Source organism: Aphelocoma coerulescens, chromosome 3 (genome assembly GCF_041296385.1).
Source record: "Aphelocoma coerulescens isolate FSJ_1873_10779 chromosome 3, UR_Acoe_1.0, whole genome shotgun sequence".
NCBI lineage: Eukaryota > Metazoa > Chordata > Aves > Passeriformes > Corvidae > Aphelocoma > Aphelocoma coerulescens.
In genome coordinates, this window is record NC_091016.1 from 47,966,180 (window position 1) to 47,988,620 (window position 22,441).

At 44.7% G+C, this 22,441-nt stretch overlaps 2 protein-coding genes across 13 annotated transcripts in view; both read right to left on the reverse strand.

The window, feature by feature from the left end:
* The window catches only part of PDE10A (phosphodiesterase 10A), a 390,743-nt gene extending 387,866 nt beyond the window's left edge, over window positions 1–2,877 (reverse strand). For 6 of the 11 annotated variants that reach the window (XM_069010130.1, XM_069010126.1, XM_069010134.1 and 3 more), the window contains exon 1: window positions 2,805–2,877. The gene's annotated coding sequence lies outside the window, so the exon portion shown is untranslated. The remainder of the gene's footprint in view (window positions 1–2,804) is intronic. The other 5 variants (XM_069010127.1, XM_069010135.1, XM_069010136.1 and 2 more) reach the window with 5 other exon arrangements.
* A 4,595-nt stretch (window positions 2,878–7,472) lies between these two features.
* Window positions 7,473–15,575, reverse strand: TBXT (T-box transcription factor T). 2 transcript variants are annotated; one of them, XM_069008490.1, is made up of 8 exons: window positions 15,332–15,575; window positions 14,959–15,223; window positions 14,281–14,415; window positions 13,460–13,521; window positions 13,305–13,366; window positions 12,201–12,377; window positions 10,777–10,909; window positions 7,473–9,510 (listed from the first exon to the last, which is right to left on the reverse strand). In XM_069008490.1, exons 1-8 carry the CDS (start codon window positions 15,535–15,537, stop codon window positions 9,243–9,245), a joined length of 1,308 nt encoding a protein of 435 aa, XP_068864591.1. In that variant the 5' UTR covers window positions 15,538–15,575; the 3' UTR covers window positions 7,473–9,242. The 2 variants fall into 2 exon arrangements, with proteins under 2 accessions (XP_068864591.1, XP_068864592.1); XM_069008491.1 differs by having other exon boundaries at window positions 10,777–10,906; window positions 15,332–15,571.
* Window positions 15,576–22,441: the final 6,866 nt, after the last annotated feature.

Consider the following 22,441-nt stretch of genomic DNA (forward strand, 5'->3'; position numbering starts at 1 on the left):
AGTGACATTTTGGTGGTCACTTCGGACCTTGACACCCCTGGCAGCCAGCAGAACTCCAGCTCCCATGCCTTAGGGAGCACATGTGCCACATCTGCAGCACAGAGCAGAGGAGAGACAGTGCTGGGGCTGCATCCTGACCACCCACTTGGGTGTGGCAGCACAAGGATGAGCTTCCTGCAGTGCTCTTTTCTGAGGCCTAATCACAGAGCTGTCTTAAGTTTTCTAACTCTAAATACTTGCTAAGTGCCCACAGTGGCACCCTGAACCCTACAGAAATTCACCACAAGAAGGGGGGGGAAGCAAAGTGCTTCCAAAGATTTCAAGGTGATAGAGCCTACAGAAGGAAGTCCCTGCACAAGGTCCATTCTCCAAATCCTGATTTTGGTCCAGATCACTTCCCTATAGCAATGCACCAGAAAGCAGCACAGATGAGGTTGCAAGTAGAGCCAACACAGTGGGCCTGGCAGCACACACATTTATACTTATGGGAGCCATCTCATTGGCAGCAGCACCCCAGAACCCACTCCAGGGGACAGAACAAAAGCTAAAGCAGAGAGGAATGTGTCTTTCAGGACCTCTGAATTTTTCTTAAAAGACAAATGAACTAACAAAAAAAAAAAAAGTACATAAAAAAAAGATGGCACACAACTAAGAAATTCAAGATTCAGGATGAAAATGAACATTTTAGTGATAAATTTCAATCCTGAACTTCATTGGGACCACCACAATCATATGAAACAGAGGTGGAATAAAACTGAGGATAAATAACAACCATTTGATGTCAAGTCTGTCAAAGCAAAACAGACCCTATTGGCAGCCTTTCTGAACATGGACTTTGTGCATGGCATCAGCCAAGCTTCACTAGCGCAAATTTATACAAGGAAAAAGAGAAAGCCAAGTTATGGGGTGAACCTACCTGCTGAAACCCAGCTTCTGGAGCTCTCTGAGAGCTGCAGATAAAGTTTGCCTTATCTAATTACCTAACAGCAGAAATTCAACAAAGAAAGGCATTCCTTAAACTGACAAATTAGAAGGCTGAGGGAATGCTGTCATTTATTCACCAAGGCAAGTCAAAATTAAAAGTTAGCTTTGTTTGCTCTCACTGGTCAGTTTAAAATACAAATTCAGTCTTCTGACAGGCAGTTTTCTAAGGGCTGTTTAATTGCTACCATTTTTCAGCAGTCAGCATATTTGCAGAATTCCCTGGCATGCCCCAACAACAGCTCTGTGGTTTGCAGAAGCAAGTGCTTTCAAGATGAGTATCATTCCTCACCTACATAGAAAAATGTGCTTGTAAGTAAAAAAAAAAAAAAAAACAAAAACAACCACACCAAACCCACAAAGAGGAAAAATTGCTCTAGTCCAATTGCCAAATTTCATCTCTTTTTATTCATCCTGGAATGGAAGGCATCACCAACTTTATATTCAAGTTAGCATAGAGTTGTTTGTTATTTTAGTGTGCTAAAAAAGTAACTCCAGCTTAGGGTAATCACACTTAACTCTCATTTATTTCCTGTTACCATCTACATGAAAACCCCAGTGACAGCATGGCAATCCTCTATGATCTCTCTGTAGAATAGATCAGTACACTCACTACAAATAACTCAGTCAGAGAGAAAAGAAAATTTCCGTAAATGCAAGACAGGACTCATTTTCTCAAGTTTCCTGACTCAGTGCTCCCGTTCCACCTACATATCTCACCCTAAGCCTGGATTTCCCCCTTCCTCTGCACAGATCCCCAGCTCCTGCCCTGCAACCATCCTCCCAGCAGCTGCACAGCAGCTGAAGCACCACCAAAAGGTGACAGAGTCTCCGGCTGCCAAGGGCATAAGAAAAGTGTACATCCAGCCTGCAGCTACTTTTTGGGGTGCTTCTGAGAGTTTGCATGTGTCCAAACTAAGAGAACAGGAAGAAGGTAGAAGTTTCCACAGGCACCCATAGCAAGAATGCATTTCATTTTGCAGAGATGTAAATTAACTGTGGGAACTGCATAAACCTGCTGCTGGGGCGAGTGGAAATTTCTCTTTCCCTCCCACCCACCATAGTCAACCTACAACATAGCAAAGAACAGATGATGGAAACTTACATGAGCCACCCAGTAAGAGTGGGACAACTGGAACACATAACTGTCCTGGATTACAAGTATTATAAACACCTCTCACACAGACCATACACCTTTGGACAGTAATTCAGGCACAGGACACAGCATGGGACACCACTTCTAATGTATTGAAACAAGAGCTTTCATGTGGGAAGTTCTCAGAATTATTAAAATTTCACAATTACCATTACAAATGTTGACTTAAGGTGAAGGATAGATCAAGAATTAAGTTTCACACATTTAGTGCAGTGCCCAGAACCCAACTCAACAAGCCAAAACCTTTTGTAGAACAGCGCCAATGATTGTGCAGGGTAACTAGCAGAAGCCACCTTGAATTTAAAATAACACAACAGGTCAAGCAGCAGCCAGCATCACCACTGCCTCCCTGTCATCTTGGAAGAAAGAGAGGCCTGCAGCAGCTGAAGGCAAACCTCTTGGCAGAAACAGTCATTAGCTAAATACATTAGTGGTCACCAAGACCACACTGGGCCAAGCTGCTGCTGTGGAGGCCATGCCACAGGGCAGAGACCAGAACCACACTTCCAGCTCTCCAAGCCACCCCACCACAGCAGTATGGTCAAGAAGCTGCTCTGCCCCAGCAGGACATACTGAAGAAGACCTCACCAATCCACAGCAGCTCATTTCTCTCAGTGCCATCAACCCCACAGCATAATCCTAGCCCAGGAGACATTCCACACCTTACCTGAAAGCTCCAGGCTAGCTGTTTCTGAGGAAAGAAAGACAGGCTCACCACTATCCTGCACATTCCAAATATATCTCAATTCCCTTTCTTCCCCACCGGTGGCTCAACCTCCCACACAACTGGCTCCACCTGCTCCAAAATCCCCACCTGTGCCCACCCAAACTAGCATCACCTGCCTGCTCCACCTCAGAGCCCACAGAGGCCAGCCAGCAGCGAGGCGGTTCTGTGCCACCTGTGTGCCAGCTCTGTGAGCTAAGGCAGCCCAGTTTCTGCAGGGTCACAAGGCCTTTTGTAATGGACCACGAGCTCTCCAGCCTGCACACCCGCCCCTGCATAACTGGTATTGGATCTGAGATCACAAATATGAACAAACAGACTGGTGTCGTTCATGAGCTGCTGAATGTTCTGGTTTCCTTTCCATGTGTCCTGTCAGGTTTCTCTGGTTTTTTTCCCCATTCAGCAAGTGAGTTTTTTCCAGGTTGCCTGTGTAGCTTTTCCTGTACTGACTGACATAACATGGGCCTTGGATGACACTGCAAAGAGAAGTCACTGAACAATATTCAGAGAACCTAAGTGCTGCAAACCAGACCCCAAACGCTGCCAAGAGCAAGGACAAGAATGCCAGCTGTCCACGTGCACAAAGAGAGGAGAGAGAGAAGTGGGGTCACTGTACCATTAGAGAGCATGATGGAAATTAAGGCTAGTACAAGTTTTTTTTCCTCAAGCACTCATTATCCTGCTTCTGTTCTCACTGACTAAGATGAGTTATAATAAGGAGGCAAAGGCAGAAAAGCTAATGGGAGCTTTAGCACTTTCTTTAATGTCTGAGTCCAAAAGTCAAGAGATCATTGACAAAATCTCCTGAAGAGGTGAAGTTAAGAGATGTCACTAATGCAGAGCAAAAGGGAGATATCTCACAGAACAAACTAGAAAACTGGGGAGAAATTGAAGTGGTATAAAGCTGACTGGGACAAGGGCAAAGTCACAGTCAAGAAACTAATAATACTGTCTGATAGATGATGGGAGGTCATAGCAAAAAGTAGCTAAAGACGGGTGTGGATCAGCATGACCATCAATCACTGATGTAACTCTAGATAATGAAAATATGTTTTTCAAAGTTATCAAAATGATTAATTCCAGTGCAAACAGGGAAGCAATATGCCATTGCATAGGCTCTTCTGCAAGCCCATGCTTTGTACCATGGACACTCCATCTCTCCCTTTCATCCAGCCAGACATGGACAGAGGGCCAGCAGGACAGGGAAAGCTACCAGAGAAGAAGAGAGGGTTTTTATAACCTATTAAAAGAGAGGCTGAGAAATTACTTTCTAACAACACATATCAGCTTAAAGACTACCAGGGGAGAAGAATCACTTAAACTGGGAATAGGTTTTGGCTCAAGATCAGAGAGTCATAAGACTATTACAGATAAATTTCAGCTGGCAATTAAAAGATACCTCCTAAGCAATGAGAAGCAAGGGGGCTGCAGGTCTGCCAATCAAAAAAAGCAACACCACTTGCTGCAGGTAAAAGCCTCCCCAGAATCTCATCAATTGTTTTTAAGCTGAACACTGGTGCTTTACCAAAAGGTCTTGGTGAAGAGATTTTCTATAATTAAGGAACTAGATTCAGGAAACCCCTTCCAACTCTCTGGTACAAGTCTAGTAATTTCATATCACAGATGAATTACTGGCATTGATGGAGTTACTGAAGCAATTAGTTTACTAGCATCAAGAAACAGTCACCTACTTTTGTAGTGCTGCAAGACTGGGAGAAGAGAGGGAAAAGCAAGAAAGAGCTTCAAGCTGCTTGCCCAGCAGGTACAGACGGTCATCCCTAGGAATCCTAGGGTCACATACCTGTGACACCCTCTCAGGTGGTGCCTTGGGAGACGAGGCTCAGAGACATGTCAGGAGTGCAGCACCAGAAGTATATTATGGTAACTGTGCCATTCTGAAAAAAAAAGGGGCATGGGGGAGGAGGGAAACTTTGATTGGCTTGAAATTTGAATTGCAGTGAGCTGTGTGAGCATACCAGGAGTATGCAATATATGGTAGCCCCAGTGGACTGCTGTTCGCTCCACACTGACCAGCTGACATCCAACTCTGGGAAGCTATCACTGGGAATGGGCTTCAGCACCTCCCCTGCTCCTATTGGAGTGTAGATGGACTTAAGAAATGATAAACATGATAAATACAAGCCAGCATTTCAGCTAACAAAGACAGGAGTAAAACTAGCAGTGTCCACTTAGGAGAGCAGGGGGTGAACACAAAGGACAGAAGGACCAATTTTGTGAATGATAGAGCACTGGTAGCTCCAGGAAGAGATTCCTGAGAAGCCCTGTGCCTTCTCTGTTTACGAAAGCAACTGCTGTAGCCAGCCATATAATCTTGGGCTTTAAAGCCCACAGTGTCCAGATCCTCAATATCACATTGGTGTGTACAGTGGGAGAACCTGGGTTTGGATTGTTACCTTCTCAAAGAGTTTTTGATATTGTCAAAAATAACTCTGTCCGTAAGGTGCCACTAGGCATTATGAGAAATACTAGAACTGCACCATGCACCACTCAGACTGGCTCCCTCATTTTCTTTACCTCAGTTCCCAAAGGCACAGACATCCAGGAACAGCTAAAGCCAGGACCTCTAAAGAAGATATTATTTTCTGCACAGATATAAACCTCTGGAATGAGTCTCTGTGTGGTTTAAAAAAAAAAATTACATGTTTCTGCTTCTGTCTTCTTTATTCCTGACTTCAAATATATTTGGGGAGTTAATTTTTTTTTTTACTTTTTATTTTTATTACATTATATTTATATTTACATGAGTGATGCAGTACCTTAAGGTGTATTATCTCTACTCATAAATTTAATTGACATCTATTGGGGAGAGTCAGGCTGGAGACAAGCATGGGAATACAAAATCTCACATTTTACTCCTGCTTGGAACTGAGTATTGACATGGCTTTTGGAGGCAGAGCAAGACATTTCTGCATAAGTGGGATGAGGGTTTTACAAAGATTTTTTTAGAGCCAGCATTTTTTGCCCAAAGGAAAATAAAGGTAAAAAGCATTTACCCACTGAGGTGGTAAACAGTATAGGTTTCCTAAGAGTTCTGAGCATTTGGACTTCTCCCAGCCTCACAGTCTGTAGCCCCAGTGTTTGGCTGGTGTGCAGCACAGCTGGGAACAGTGAGGAGTCATGGTGGAGCTGGTACAGGAAAAGAGCAGAGCCACACTCACAGGTGGGACTGTTTGAGATGTCTCACACCAGCCTTCCTCAGCATTTGGAAACATCACCTACATTGGTACCTTTCTCTTGCCTCCACCAGCAGCGCCAGGGCTGCACCAGCCAGCAGCTGAGGAAGAAGCACAGCACTGCTGCCCTGAGCCCACAGGTGACAAAAGTGTCTCCAGCAGGCTCACACAAAGTTCATTTTCAGGTGTGAGTACACAGATATCAAAATGCTCCATCTGCCTTAAAGTGGCTTGCAAATTGCACACAATGAAAGGTTTTGGTTTCTTTAATTTGAAAGTATGGAGGGGGGGGGGGGGGGAAGGGGAACATCCCACACCAAAAAAAGCCAACTAGGTAAGATCCATCTGATACCAGAATCAAGTAGGACCGAGCCCCCTCACTTCACAGCCCAAAGGCTCGAGCTGGAGGCAGGTTAGTTCGGAGAGCCATAGCTCAATTCTTATAATAAATAACCTCAACTATTTTCATCCACATGGAAATGAAACCATTTCTTCAGTTCAAGGTCTGCAAGAACCTGAGAAACTGCTGACCCCTGTGCTGGGCAGCAGCTGCAGGCTGTCCTCCATGCAAGACTCTGTGCAGGAAAGACACCATGCACAGAGACAGCTTCCAGCTCTAGGCCGAGCACCTCTCCTGCTTTATGGATCCCCTTCACTGCACAGACTGCCCAGGGAGATGGTGGAGTCCCCATCCCTGGAGTATTTAAAAGATATGTAGATGTGATACTTAGAGATGTGGGTTAATGGCTGGACTCAATCTTAAAGGTCATTTCCAAAATAAGTGATTCTACAGCAGGTTGATCATCCTCTTCCCCTGACATGCCTGCTTTGAGGGCACAGCTCTGGGGCAAGGGATAAAGCTGGCTCCCTCCCCAACATGAGCTGGGCTCCCCCACCATGTCAGCTCTCAGAAGTGGCATGTGCACGCTCAGCTACACACAGAGCCATGGTAGTGCTGATCAGCTGATAACAGACTCCTGAAGTAGCTGAAAGCACCAGGCAGCAGCTTGGCATTTATTACTTGGTTATCAAGGTATAACACAGCAGCTGCCAGGCTTGCATCCAGCTCCAGCATTCACCCTAGAAACTGGTCAGTGTGGGAAAAGAGCTTTCACCCGGCACCAAATGCAGTGACCATCTCTGAATACCAGTCAGTCAAAATGAGGCAAAACCAGAGATGGGGCGGGGGGGGGAGAAAGCAGGGAGAAGTGGATGAGAACTTTTTGAACTTTCGCCCACAGACAGAAGCTGACATGCAGTGAAACCGCTCCGGGGAAGGTCAGCATACTGGAGGTTTGATATGGCTGATGTGCATTTGTTTCACCTTTCCCACTGCCCCCACAAACTGAAAATCAAGCATGGAGTTTTTCTTAAGAATCTTTACTTCTTTTTTTTAACTTAAATTATACGTCCGAAATACAAGTATAAAATGTAACAATGAAATATGCTGCTAATTTCTACAAAATAGTCTAAATAATAATGCACTTATATCATTTACACAATTTACCCTCACAATAAAATAGGAGCACTTAGATCAATATTTACATATTGACAGAGGATGTGGCTGTGCAGCCATCCCACTTCTGGTGCTGTCTCCTGCTGGAGTACCTCTGGGAGACTGCTTCCTGCTGTCACACACAGACCCTTCTGCAGGGAAAACACCCTGCCAAAGCCTTTCTAGGCACAGGGACCTGCCCAAAGGGTACCAAACAGACCAAAACAGTGGCAAACATTTGCTTTTTTATCTTATAGGTGCCACCATAGCACATAAGCACACATCAATGAGTTATTTAAGGAATTCCCTGACACAGAATTTTGCTTTGTTATATTAGGCACTTCATTATAAAAGTTATTTATTATGGCTTATGCAAAAGAACTCACTTTCCTCAGGATATTTATTTGCCAGAGTCAGTGGGAGAAAGAGATGAGTCTAAGGGCACACTTTCAGCCAAGGTTTTGGGTTTGCCTGCATTAGGAATTTGGATCACATTACTTCATATGATTAATGAAGGAACTATTTTATAAAGACCTGTTCCTTCCAGCAAGTCAAGCAGTCAATGTATTTTAAGTCTTAGTATATCTGCACTTTTGTGCAAAATCCTTGACAGCTACAGATTTCCCTCTTCCAGTAAGTAAACTACTTACATCCATGCTGTTCAATGTGCCATTGTGTGACATATCCCACATATGATTGTCTTAAAAAAGTTCACTGTAGGTTGAGGTATTATTTACACATCTTCTACATGTTAAAAGATAAAATTGTAACTTACCAAATAATAAATATAAGTCAGAGTACAAGATTGAAATAAAATAAATTAGAATGATTCCCCACATGTTGAATTCCTTCTCTTAAGGCCTGAACCAAAGATTCAAAAAAAAAAAAAAAACAAAAAACCACCAAGGGATGTATTTTCAATGGTTCAAAAAGGTTTTAGATAGGGCTCCTAATTAGACACTGTCTGTTTGAAAATGATATGTTTAGCTAAGCTGATGGGTATTTGAAACCCATATGGGCAAACAGCAAAACTTACCTCTAAAAGAGTCTTTTGGGTAAAACTTTTTAGACCAAACATTAATACTGTTTTTATTGGGAAGAATATAGTTCAAGATTGTCTCGACATTAATTCAGCAGCAAGGAAATAAGCGTACAGTTAAGAACACAACGTATTTGTGAAGCAAATACGTGTTAGTGCACATGATTTTCTAAAAACTTCACTCCCCAGCTACATTTGTGCATATTTCAGAATGCTTCTAACTAGATGGTTAATAAAAGTCTTCTCATGACTATAGCTAAATTTGCCATTTAAAAAAATTAACTGAAAAAACAGTTAAGAGTAACTTACTCAAGAACAATGCCAAATTTCAGGTCCAAATGTATCAGAACACTGAGAAACTTGGAATCCAAGTAAAAATCGTCAAACTTAGGTCTATCAAACTTCAAAAAAGAAAAAAATATTAAAAGCAGTGAATCTGCTCTCAGAATTGCACACTCACCAGGTTTGTAAACTCTACATGAAGTCAGTGATGCACTGTTCACTATAAGAGGTATAATGCAGATGCTCTATGCAGAGCAGTGCAGATGCTTTTTGTTCGCCGTTTCCTTCGTGTCTCCTCTTTCTCTTCCTTGAGGATTAAGCATCTAAAGTAATTCAGTAGCTATAAGTGTCTTAGAGGAAGAGGCCTGGCTTTACATGGAAGGGGGGGTGACAGGTGTCCACGTGGATGCCAGCCTGGCATGTGCAGAGGTGTCGTACTGGCTGTCGGGCAGGTCCGTGGGCGCCGTGCCGTCGTACAGGGGCGAGGCAGAGGAGGCGGCTGGGACTGGGTGGGGCAGAGCAGAGTAGTGAGCTGGGGAGCCACGCAGGAACTGGGAGCTCAGGCCATTGGACATCCCGCTCGGCTGGGACACCGGCGTGATGGTGCTGTTACTCACAGACCACAAGTTGGGGTACTGACTGCAAGAGGGAAAGCCATACATCAAACAAGGTGTTAGTGACTCTAATGCCTGCTGGCTCAGCTCACAACACAGCCCCCAAGCCAGGTCCATTTGCTGGAGATGGTGAAATTCTCTAGGCAGTTCCCAGCCACTGCGACACAGGAAGGACCCCCAGGCAGAATTCGTGTTCATGGCACCCCCACAAGTAAATCGAACTTCCCTATTTTCCACCAGATAGGGGGTTCGACAAAAGGGGCGGCAGAAATGCCTTCCTTGAGGTTCCACAGTTCCAGTTCTACTGGTTTTACCTTCTTAAGAACTCAGTGACGAAATTGAAAGTCAGGGAACTTTGCAACTTCCTAAATACGTATCCCAGGGATAAGACAGGGAAAAAAGCGCTAGAAAGACCTCTTGACTCAATCTGTGTTCAGGACTAAAGCTTATATTAACTCATACTGGGTAGTTGTACATAGCCTGATTAACAGTTAAGTATCAATGTGCTTGGTTCAAATGCAAAAATGCATTCCACAAACAGAATGGTACATCTGAATTGCTGAGAAAGATGTCCAAATCTTGTCCCTCTGCACTTAATAGCAAATATTTTACCACCTTTTCTGTATCTCCTTGAATTTTCAAATTTAGCTCTAAGGGATTAACTGCAAGTTAAGTTTTTGCTAAAGGATCCAAAAGTTTAATTAAGATTGTAAGTACAAAGAGGGGAAAAGATTCTTTTTTATGATCACAAAGTATCAAAGACTTTCACCACAGGTACCATCCCATGCCACGCTAGTTAGTGTGGCAATGCTTAAGTAAAGAATTACTGCCCCAACCCTGTGCTCCTTCTCCACACTATAGTTCACTGCTCCATCACTAGTAGCAGAACAAGGATTTATGAAGATGGCTGGGAAAGCAGTGACCAGCCAAAATGAAAGGGATAAAAAAAAATAAACATTTTAAACACCACTATGCATAAAGAGAGATGAAACTTAAGAAAGCATCCTCAAATTCAATCTATGTTTGTCTAAGCAATTTGCAAACCTTAATCTATCAAATATTGCTATCACAAGTATCTACATCTCCAAAACATAAAAAAAATAATTGTATTTCTTCAATCTGTTTTCCTTGTGGACAGTCCTTCTCAGTGCCTCACAGAGTGCTGATGGTTCATACCAATGGCCAAAAGGTCTTCTAACATGCCGGTGACTCTTTACCTCCTTTTTTAGCCTTTTCTTCCTAGAAAGTACCAATACACTGATTTGAGGGCTCATGAGGGATGGACTCCTACCTGGAGCTGGCAGCTGTGCCAGTGCTGTGACTCATGGGCAGCATTGCAGTGTGTGTAGTAACTCCTAGAGAAGACCAGTTGTCATGGGACTGCAGCATGGATAGGCAGGCAGAGGAGTTGTCAGCATAGGCTGCTGAGAAAACACATAATCACTTACAAACACTAGAATCCAGACAAACAGCAATCTTGTATTTAAATGCAATGCAGAGGTTTAAACCATCCATCCCCACTACTGCCTCGGGGGGGGGGGGGGGGGGAAGACAAAATTACACACACACAGAAAAAATAAAGCCTGTAACCACTTGTGTCAAGCTCACACTTTCATTGGCATTGCCCTGTTGTGCTGTTTTGCTCTACTCATAACTGCAAAATCTTATTTCTGTGAAGGACCTATGACCAAAAGGCTGTCTGCAAAGCAGCTGCTAATTCAGCACATGATATCTTAGTCAGTGGGAAAAGGAGAGCTCTTTATTTACACTTTCCCAATCACCTGGGGACCTTCCAGGACACCTTTATCTCCATCACCTACTCTGGCAGTAACAGTCTGGCAAAGCTGGATAACAAGCACACCACTGGATCACACATCCCAGTTTTGAGCTGAGCATGCCACCATGGGCATGCTCATGAAATCTGTCTTGGGCACTATCAGGAGTGTCAGGACTGTGGCTTAGACTACTCAGCTTGTGGCCCAAACTGGCTGGCTCACACAGCAGGGGCACGAGGAAGCTATAAAGGCAACCCCAAACAGCCACTCATAGTGAGAAGGAAGCTACTGTGGTAGCTAGCTAAGGGAAGGAGGTTCTTTGCTGAGGACCAGGGAACAAGAAAGAACACCAGAGAGGTTTTGTTCTTTTATTCTTTTTTAAGTCACAGAACTTGCATAAAATTTCCAGGATGCAAGAGAAGTTCACAGAAAGCTAGTTTTCCACTTCAAAATGAACTACAAAACTACATACAAGATTGGGAAGGCTGCATCTAGAAGGCTATGTACTTCATAATTCAATATATTAAGTATTTTTTTAATGGGAACCTTCAATATCTATACAGCCTGAAAGCAAAAATTGTTAACCATTCTTCTTTGCCAGAAGAAGGAAAAAAATTTTATAAAACCAACCAGCCAAAAAAACCCCACTGCTAAAAATGCCCCTCTCACCCTTAAGTACCTAGTGCCTAAGATACAAAGTCTTAAGATACTTGGCTACTTCTGAGCACACCTTTTAAAAGCTCTGCAGTTTACTCAGCTCCATATTGTTTCTGTCTATCCAACAGTGGCATGTTCATGGACAACAACCCTGATGCACAGACACTACCTACAGCCATAGGTAACAGAAACTAACAAAATCAGACCCTCAGTTATGAAGACACTGGGAACACATACTCATCTCAGTCCCCACCTTTTCCCAGAGCTGCAGCCTCAGACTTACTTGGAGAATTGTTCCTGTGTGTGTAGGGGTTGGCATAGGGCGCAGGCCGGTGGTTCCTCAGCGATGAGTACCTCTCACAGCTGTGGGCAGGGGACAGCGACAGCGGGGCTCCAAACTGTGCATGAGGATTGGCAGGTGGACACAGAGTTCCACTTCCAGGAATAAGCCAGCTACCTACTGTGGGGGGAAGCAAGAGGTCTGTAAGAGGGGTGCATAGTGCAGCCAGGCAGAGAATCACAGCAACAAGACACACAACTGAACGGTGAGGAAATGCACACTCAGGAAAGGAAACTGAGTTTCAACATAGCTGGAAAATCTGGATCTTTACAACTTTCCTAAATGCTCTTATGAAGGAAAATTAGAAAACATCTTGTGTCAAGGTAGCTTGTTTTTTAAATTTCCATTTAATTACAACAACAGTAAGGAAACATGGCAATTGTTAAACCCTCCCATACGTAGGTAGTGTGTGCTCAGTAATTGTCAGCGTAGTATTCGGTTTTAAATTGCTCTTTGGGGATCTCAATCTACAGCTAAGCACTGAGGTTTTTCAGACTGCTAAGAACTCCTCTTAAAAATTAAGTATTTTCCCTGAAACAAAATAATTCCTACTGCAAATCAACTCCCCCATCCTTTATAGGCTGCAGTCATTTTGTTATCAATAATCTGTTAAAACAGAAATCATTAAAACACTAATGCTTTTCAACCATCTAAAAGAACTTTTTTAAGCAAATGCCCATAATTTTCTTGGAGTACTTAACATGTAAGTACTGTCTCAATAAATTTTATGAAATAAACTTTTGTCTCCATGTCCATATGAACATGTCCTTGTATAAAAAGGCAGATGTCTTTTTGAACATGAAGGCAACTCTGCAAGATTCTATTAAATGATTTTCAATGCAATAAGTCTTAACCACACACAGACATTATAGTGTTTATACAATCATAAACATGCATGAACCACAATCACAAAGACTGGTAACATTCCTCTCTCTGTGAGCTAACAAGCCTGCCATCAAGCACTGGTTTTGAAGCTTTGCTTAACTTAACAGAGTAGACGGAAGAAACCAAAGTTATGCTCATGATGCACAATGAAAGCAAACATACACTGTGAATACCCAGACTGCTGGTTGTCCCCCACTTCCTCCATCATGTCTTTGTGATCACTTCTACAAAAGAAACAGTGCTGTATGAGTTAAGAATATGTCTTCACAAACCTATCTTTAAAATCCACATTTTAGAATTAAGTTAAGAGCTCTCACCTTTCTTTTGCATCAAGAAATGCCTTTGCAAACGGATTGTATTTAATTTTTAAAGCTGTGATCTAAAAACAACAACAAATATCTTTATTCACATGTATCACCATTCATTATCACACTGATATTAGGATTTGAATTAGGACTACCAACTGAAGTTAATAAAATCACAAATTTTTGAAGAAATAAAAGTAGGCCCATAATAGCAACTGATGGGCATGAATTATACAGCTCCATAAGGTCTGAAGTATTACCAAAGGACTGGGAGTTAGTCTCTCTGCCAAATCTTAAAAGGCTGAATTGCCCAAGTTCATTGATCATCTAAGGAAACACCTAAGAAAGGTAGTAAACTAAATAGCTATAAAAATCTTCACATTTCAAGCCAGAGCAGATTGGACATCAAAGAAATCTCAGAAAATTTGATAATTACAACTTCATTCAACACAGACATGCATTTGGGCTAACAGAAAAAGGGCCACTTCAAAAATGGTGCATTCAGTACTCAGCCATTTCACTGTGTAGCTGAAAATGACAACTATATTTTTTACCACAGTTGTTTGCCCCCACAGAAGCTTTTAAAAATTACTCCCCTAGAAGGAATCTGAAGTACATATTGAGACAAACAGTGACCAGAACTTCAATCCTTCATTCACAGGGCTTTGACACACATGAATTTCATCTTTCATATTTAGCTTCAAAAAAAAAAAAAAAATCACAGGAAGAACTGAAAAACGCAAAAGGAGATCCATTATTTTGCTCTTTAACATGCACACTTTGCTACTTGAAACCTCCTGGTAGTGGCATCTTCTCTTCCCTGCTGTGCATACCTCTTCATTCTGGTAGGCTGTCACAGCTATAAACTGGGTTTCTGGGAAGGAATGGCTGGTGATCATCCGCTGCGGGCCACCCACTCGCACTATGTGAATCCGTGGCTCATACTTGTGCAGGGAGTTCAACATGATCTGTGAACAAACAGAGCAGGTGGGCAGTGACAGAGTAGTGGCAGATGCCGGCAGGCACAAAGGTTTTAGAGTATTCATCTTTCCATCAGAAGTGAAAAAGGCAGTAAGGATGAATAAAGCCTAAAACTGAAGCTGTGAGAGAAGGAAAAGCACACTGAGGCCAGACACCACAACTTTTTGCACAGTTATCCTCATCCCTGTTACTTGACAAGGCACTCAAAGAGTCACAAATGTATCAGTAAGTCAGACAGAAAGATTCATCTACCACACCACTGACATTAGCAGATATTCAGACCAGAAAGAGACTTTCAAAAAAGAGAAGGTGATAAAACATCAAGGCACCCATCCTCGGTGGAAAGCAGAGCTCTCCTGAAGAAATGAATTGGGGGGGGGGGGGGGGGGGGGGGGGGGGAGAGGAGGGGAGACGAAGTGCGACCCATACCAATACGTTTGGTAAGAAAAGTATGAAAACGAGAATTAAGAAGAGAGCGAGCCCGCAGGGCAGGGCCGGGCTGACCGGCAGGCCCCGGTGCCGGTGTTTACCTGGCCGCCGCCGTTGAGCTTGTTGGTGAGTTTGACTTTGCTGAAGGAGACGGGCGCCTTCATCCAGTGGGCGCCGAAGTTGGGCGAGTCGGGGTGGATGTAGACGCAGCTGGGCGCCTGCGGCTCCGGCTTCCCGCCCGGCACCCACTCCCCGTTCACGTACTTCCAGCGGTGCCCGTCGGCCGCCACGAAGTCCAGCAGGAAGGAGTACATGGCGTTGGGGTCCAGCCCAGACACGCTCACCTTCAGCACCGGGAACATCCTCCTGCGGGGCGACACGGAGGCGCGAGGCACGGCGGCGGGCAGCCCGCGACCCCCGGCCCCAGGCGGAGCCGGGGCGGAAGGCAGCGGGGGTCGCGGGGCCGCTCCCTACCTGCCGTTCTTGGTGACGATCATCTCGTTGGTGAGCTCCTTGAAGCGCAGCCACAGGTCGCTGTCCTCCAGCGCGACGCGCAGCTCCCGCTCCGTGGGGTCCCCCTTCTCGCTGCCCGCCTGCAGCTCGCTCTCCACGGCGCTCAGCAGGTGGTCCACGCGGTACTGCGGGGGCTTGCCCGCGCCCTCCGCGCCGGGGGAGCTCATCCTGGCCCCGCGCCCGCCCGCCCGCGGGGCAGCTCCCGAGCACAGCAGAGACGGGAGAGACCCGGGCCCGAACCACCTCCCCTCGCCCTCAGCGGGCCGGGCCGCTGTTATAGCCCGCCATAAACGCCCCCCCGGTGACATCACCGCGCCGGCGGGGGGGCCCCGCTGATTGGCGGGCGGCGCCTTTGATCGGCGCGGGCGGCGCTGCCCATTGGCCGCCCGCGGCCATATCAGAACGGTGCCCGCGGGAGCCTGTGATGTTAATTGCGGCCCGCGGGATTAAACGCGGCTATTTTATGTAAATCTGCCCCCAAATGTTTGCACCTCTATCAAAGCCGCCGGGGCCGGGGCTCCGGCAGCCGCGGAGGAAATGGCCCATCTCGGCAACAGCCTCACAACCGGCCAGCGCGGCACCCTCCCGCCTCCCGCCGCAGCGAGACCCCCGGTCCGCTTCTAGGCGGGCAGTCCTGGACGGGAGGCGCTCCCGCCGCGGATTCATATTTAGGGGGAAAAACGGGAAGTCCTCTTCTCCAAGCGGCCGCAAGCTGACAGGAGCACCCCGCCCCGCACGCCCCTTCCCCTCACGCCTGCCCCTGCCCCCTTGACAGAAACTTCTGCTGCAGGGCAGGGTGCAGCTGGCAGAGACAAACCTTGCGGGAAAAATCAGCCAAAGAGCTGAATCCGCATTGTACAGCGGCTGTCCACAAACCTGGCACAGTACGGGCTCTCCCTGTCACGGGCTCCCCGGCTTTTAGCGAGCCCAAGCGCCCACCCGTGAGAAGAGTGTCGGAGTTTGCCCCACAGCACCAGCACGGGCAGGGCCGTCGCAGCCGAGATGCTCGACGGGGATGGTTTCGAGCCATCCCACCTAAATAATTTTTTAAAAATCTAAAAATCAGATCGGTACCTACCCGCCGTCCCACCTAAATGAAAACAAACTTCTGAAAACCAGATCGATAGTTAAAGGCTTTGTTTCGTGTAGGAAGGAGAAACCCCCGCGAGCTCCTGCGGGCAAGACAGGAGGCTCAGCCTCACGGGTGAAAGTTTGCAACGGGATTAATTTATTTTGGAGTTATTTGACCCAAAAACAAGGGCCGGGACGAGGAAAAAGAGGGCTGCTCTGAAGCACTCCCGCCGGCCGGTGTTGTAATAGTTTGCATTCTCCGGGGCTTCGGCGGTCTGTGGTGTGAGGGAAGTTTATTACCTTTCCGTGAGAATCCCTGGATAGAGGGCGAGGGGGAGAGAGGTGACAATGAGCAGGAAATAGTTCAATGGGGTCTCTTTAAACAATAACAAGTTCTTTAAGCGGGAGCAAAGAAAAGGGAAAAAGAAGCGGAGCGGTGTAAAAATCAGAGTTGTTTTTTAAAATAGGCATCTCTTCTTCTCCAAACACCGCGCACCATCGCTGCCCGGATTTTTCAAATTTTGGTAGAAAGTGCCCGGGGTACACTGTCAAGCTGCCTGGCAGCAGAAGGAGCTGGAAGTCAGGGCTGCCAGGGGAAGGCACCCTGAAGGTCCCTTTGCGGGATGCAGACGGTGATTCAGTCCTTTTTGGTTTAGTAGCTGCGGCTGAGGGCTGTATTTTCATTACACAGCACCATCGGGCTCATACATCATTAAATTACTCAACTCCCCAGAGCTTTTTCTCCCCTTCAACCTGACAAGCCGAATTCCTCGAGCCACCTCTCTACAGCCACTGTGCAGAAACAGGCGAAAAAATGTTATCCCTTCAGATTAATTCTTGCTTTAAAGTTTCTTTAAGCTCTTTCTGCCTGAGCACCTACTGCCTGCTTTTGTCCTCATCGGAAGGGCGAAGCAGCATTTGCAAATAAGTTACGGGCAAAGTTTACTGAGTTGATACGTGGGCACTGCTAGCCGTAGTTGGAGACGATCTTTTCGCTCTCAGGTGTTTATTTCGCTGAAGGCGCTCCGCTCAAAACGAGCAACCGCGACCTAACAAAACCTACGAACGCTGAAACCCCGCATGAGCACGGCACGCTGGCCCTCGGGTGGGCTGGCAGCTCCAACTTTGGGTTTTGCTTTGCAGGCGACATTTCAAACATCTTAACCCTGAAAAAGCCGAGTACCAGGAGAGGCTAACCCCGAGGAAGGACCCGCACATACAGTTCCCTGCTCCGTTCGGGTGACAGGGAGAGAAGGGGCTTTTCACCCCCTGCAGGAGTCGTGTCACTTTTAGGGTACGGTCCGCATGGAAGGGGGGGAGGAAGGGGACAAGAGCAGTGGAGGTGGTGGAGGTGGTGATGGTGGGACTTGTCTAGCCTCAGCTTTCCCGCAACTCGACGCCACCTGACAATGAACGTGTTTGAGCCGAAAGCAGCAGGAACAGCCGGAACTGAAAGCGACGGAGCAGTTTTGGTGGAATAGGAACCGTTCTGAAAATGTATAAATCAAATAATTAGAGACTATCTAGATTTGTGTTTAGGTGATCTGAGCTTTTAAAACACCATTTAATTCTTCCAGATGGATGCTTCAAGGAAGGACCAATCCCTTTCATATATATGCACTCAAGGAATAGAAAGCCCTTCACTTACCTGTATGGTTAATAGTTTTTCCACTGATCGCTCTCTTTAGGCAAAGAGAGGAGAGTTGAAGTTCAACTTGATTTATCTCACGTTTTAGTTAATACTTAGCAAATCAGTGAGCTGCTCATCCCAGAAAAATAATGTATGCTCTAAAATTTAGCTGGTCTTTAAAAAAATCAAGTTTTTCCCGCTTTAAATTTTGAAATGACCATTAAAAAAAAAAGTTTCCAGGAGTTATACATAGTCTTTGGAATGCCAAAAAAAACCCCATAAAAATAAAAACAAGCCAACAACTGCTCCAAAAGAACCAACAAACCCAAACCGTAAAGTTTTTCCTCGGCTTGGATTCCTGTCGTCTTTATTTCCTTCCCCCTCTTTCTGCTCTTAATTGCACGTTGGTTCTCAGGAGAGAGGACTCCCCACTTCCACAGTCTTTTCACCGGGAGCTGCAGTGCATGACAGTTTACAGCCAAAAAACTTCCTCCAGCCGAACAGCTATAAAGATTCCCGATTTATAGCAATACTTTCCCTCTTGCATGGGAAGATTAGTAGCCTCCAGCTGTTACTTCATGTTCAGAAGGCCTGTCCGTCATTCCGAACCTTATTCCCCGGGACATCGCTAATCCGCAGACACCTTCCCAGCGGGAACCAGCCCGTCCCTGCGGTCCCAGGGTACCAGCTGCCCCTCTGCAGCTTTAACCGCCTGAGGATGCCGTGCGAAAATGTCAGAGCGTGTTTAAGTATTGGAGGTATTTGTTTAAATATCTTTCAGCTTGCAATTCGAGGGGGGACACACGCTATTAACACCACCCTTGGTGCCGGATCTGCGTCCCTGCAGCCCCCCCTACCACGTCCTGTCCCCATCCCAGACAGCAGCACTGGGCTGGGCCAGCACCCACTGAGCCCAGGGATAAAACCCACGTTCCAAAGGTCAAAACTTCCCACTTCTCATTCCCTGAAGAGTGAACACCTGCTTTCCCACCACCTAGGTTTTTTTCCCCTTTTTCCCCCTTAAGAAAAATTAATACATTTATCATTGTATATATGTAACTGAGATGTGCATTTCTACTTGTCAGCTGCTTTTTCCTGGACACTGGGGAGAAATGTCCTACTGATACTACTATTGAGGCATGGATGTGGATGTAAATGACATTTTCCTAGGAAGGTTCTGCATCTTATTTAACCCGACATATAACTTTCCTCATATATGACTTCCATGAAGCCTAGATTGTGCTGGAAGAGCTCTTTGTAAGAACTCACCACTTTGTAACCCCAGCATGCTAACATATGCTTACATAGGACATGATAACCTGTGAAAACATGTAGTAGTTTTGTCCATATTAATGTGAGTATTAAGCCTCTGGAATAAGTATGTTTCAGGATCTCCACCTTTAGTATTTAATAGGACTGATTTTCTCCACAAGTTTTGATGCAAACACATTTTTGAGAAACATTTTCTTTTCAAGTAGTCTGGGCAGAGCCCAGCATGTTGATTTTAGTTTGTTTTGCTTTCCCCCTTTAGCATTTGGGAGGGTACGGCAAAGGCAGAGTGCCATCCTCAATTTTTGGAAGGTGGCAAAATTCCCATTGACTTAGTCAGATATTTGCTTGAGTACTGCTAAGTGCCCTCTCCAGCTCAAATGCTCAGATCCTGAGGTTTCCCTCATGAAAGTCAATGATCAAACTTCCAGGGACTTCAGCGCCTGCTGCACTACATGGCACCAACTGGGGAAAAACAACAAAATAAACTGAAGCTCCCACAAAAGTCCTTAAGAGAGAGTCTGGCTCAAAGATAGATGAAATCAGGAGCTGTGAGAGTAGAATATCTTGACCTAGAATACCTTTTAAAATATATTATTGATATTGCTTAGATGACAAGAGCTCTTTAAACCAAATTTTCCGGAGTGAACTAGTGGGAACAAGGAGATGACACAAACAAGAGCCACTCACCATTCTTAACAGGCCATTTCATTTAAAGCTGCAAAGAGGACAGGCACAACAGGGACTACAGGGGATGCAAAGAGAAGTAGTAGAATAATACATACTGTTTACTGTATTATCCTGACCTAAAGGATAAATTTTAAAAACTCCAAACAAGCAAAAACTAAAACAACAAAACAAACAAAAAAACCCCCACCCAACCCCACACTGAAGACCTATTCTGCTTTTAACAGGGACCATAGAAATCTGATGACAGAAAGTACTAGTGTTGTCATAAATGTCCTAGCAGGAGTCCTGTTGGGAGACCCTGCCATAAACAACACCTTTTCTTATACTTTAATCCATATAGTTCCCAAAGAGCACTAATGTAAACTCAACTTTCCTTGCTGAGATATGTTGGAGGAGGTTAAAAAGCTACTGTTCAGGTCTTAAGTATAGAAGTCCTCAGATTTGCTGACATCAATGACCAAAACAGACTTCTACTGGAAATATTCATCTTTGCCCTAAGCATATGCCTCTCTTTATAAAAGTATGCAGTGCTAAGAATCAAACTTTCTCTCACAATTCTTTTAACATCAATAAAAGACTTAAGAAATTTGGAAATCTATCATTTTTCCTTTACTTTGAACATTTCATGAGGATCACCATAAGGCTTAAAACAAACTGGGTGCTTCACAGCTGGACAATGTTAACACCTCTACATAAAGAGATATAAGTCCTTATCTGTAACTGCAGAATTTTAAAAAACAAATAAATCTCTTTTCCATTTTTTTGTAAGGGTTTTTTTCCCCTCCTTTACTGTTAAGTGCTTCTCTTGGTTCTCCTCACTAGACCACAGGAAAGGCAAATACACAGTGTTAATGAGCACTATTTTATATTTTATAAATAAGGATAACATTTTTAGTATTCATCTGTCAATTTGTGTATAAATCTAGATTATTTTGTGCTTTGTAATCAGTAATTGCCGTGAATGTGGCCTCAAAGCTTACAGCCCCTCCTGAACTCTTTACTGCCAAGATTATTTCCTGATTTCTTGCTCTAGGTAGCTTCCTCATCCATATGAAATAAAAGGATTTGGATAGCTTCAGCCATGAAGGGTTACTGAAAATAAATTCTCTGCCTCTCATCAGCAAGGAAGCTCTCAGATAAAAAAAACGTTTTCTTTACCTTGTTTGAGTTAACCTCCACTGACTGACATCAACAGTTTTGTATAACCAGTGCTGTTGTCATCATGTTGGTGCAGCAGATTCAGGGGAAAAGGACAGAAACTTAACGCAACCTAGGGATTATCTGAACTCACATGTAGCATGCTCTTACATCAACTGAGCCACTTCCTAGGTCCCTCCACTGTACTCTTCCTTACACTGCTCTGAGCACAATTAATTTATTTCTTCCAAGCTCTATGACGTACCTCTGTTCTCCATACCTAACTCTTCATCTTACCCACGCTCACTTCACCAACAAGGTCTTCTCCACATCTAACTATTTTCATATTATTACTTCTAAGACAGTGAAATATTCACAAACTGATCAAGTCACCACCATATTTTCCTGTAAATCTTTTTCCCATTATAGGCACAGCATTTATGTTGCACACCATGCTGGACAGGTCTGTTCAAAGGAAAATACATGGGAGAAGGACCACACAGAGCAGAAGAATGGGACTGTCACACCAACGACTTCACATTTGGACAAGGAATAAATAAGTGAGGCAACACTCATTGGAAAGTGGTAATTGCAGAGAAATGAGAAACTGCTGGCACCACAGCTCCTTAAGGAAGCTCATGTTGGTCTTCTCAGAGAGATGATGGGCAAAACTAATGCCAGCTTCTGCCTCTCACACAGGCTCAGACCTGGAGAGCACCTTCTGAGACATACATGCTTGTGGTTCTCTGCTTGTGGCTCCATGAGGAATGCAGAATGTTTTGCTGACTTCAGCTTTTTTGCATTGAATGTACCCATCAAGCCCTGACAAACACAAATGTTTCTTACAGTTTCCGGGTTTGAATTCAGCTGAGGTTGATTGGGTCTTGGCCACTTCTTTTGGCCTTATGCCACCTAACAGGTTTAGATATGGGAAGATGGTTGATGTAATGTACAGCACAAGAGTTTGAATGCCAGGAGAGCTGATTCTGCACTCTACTGACTCACTGTCTCACTTTGGACAAGTTTTCAGGATCTCATTTTAGCAGCCTTCAGAGTAAAAATATTACATAGAAATTTTCATTGCTAATATCCCAGCCTTATTTTCTCGAGAACCATTTCTAATGCAAGTAAGCATCCAATAGGCTAATAATGCATAATGAAAAGTAATTACACGTCAAAACAAAAATTCACAACCTTTAATGTCTGGTAATGCAAATTTGGGTTGATTTTCTAACAAGGTTGCATTTTTCCTGCTGGATGTTTTTGGAGCACTG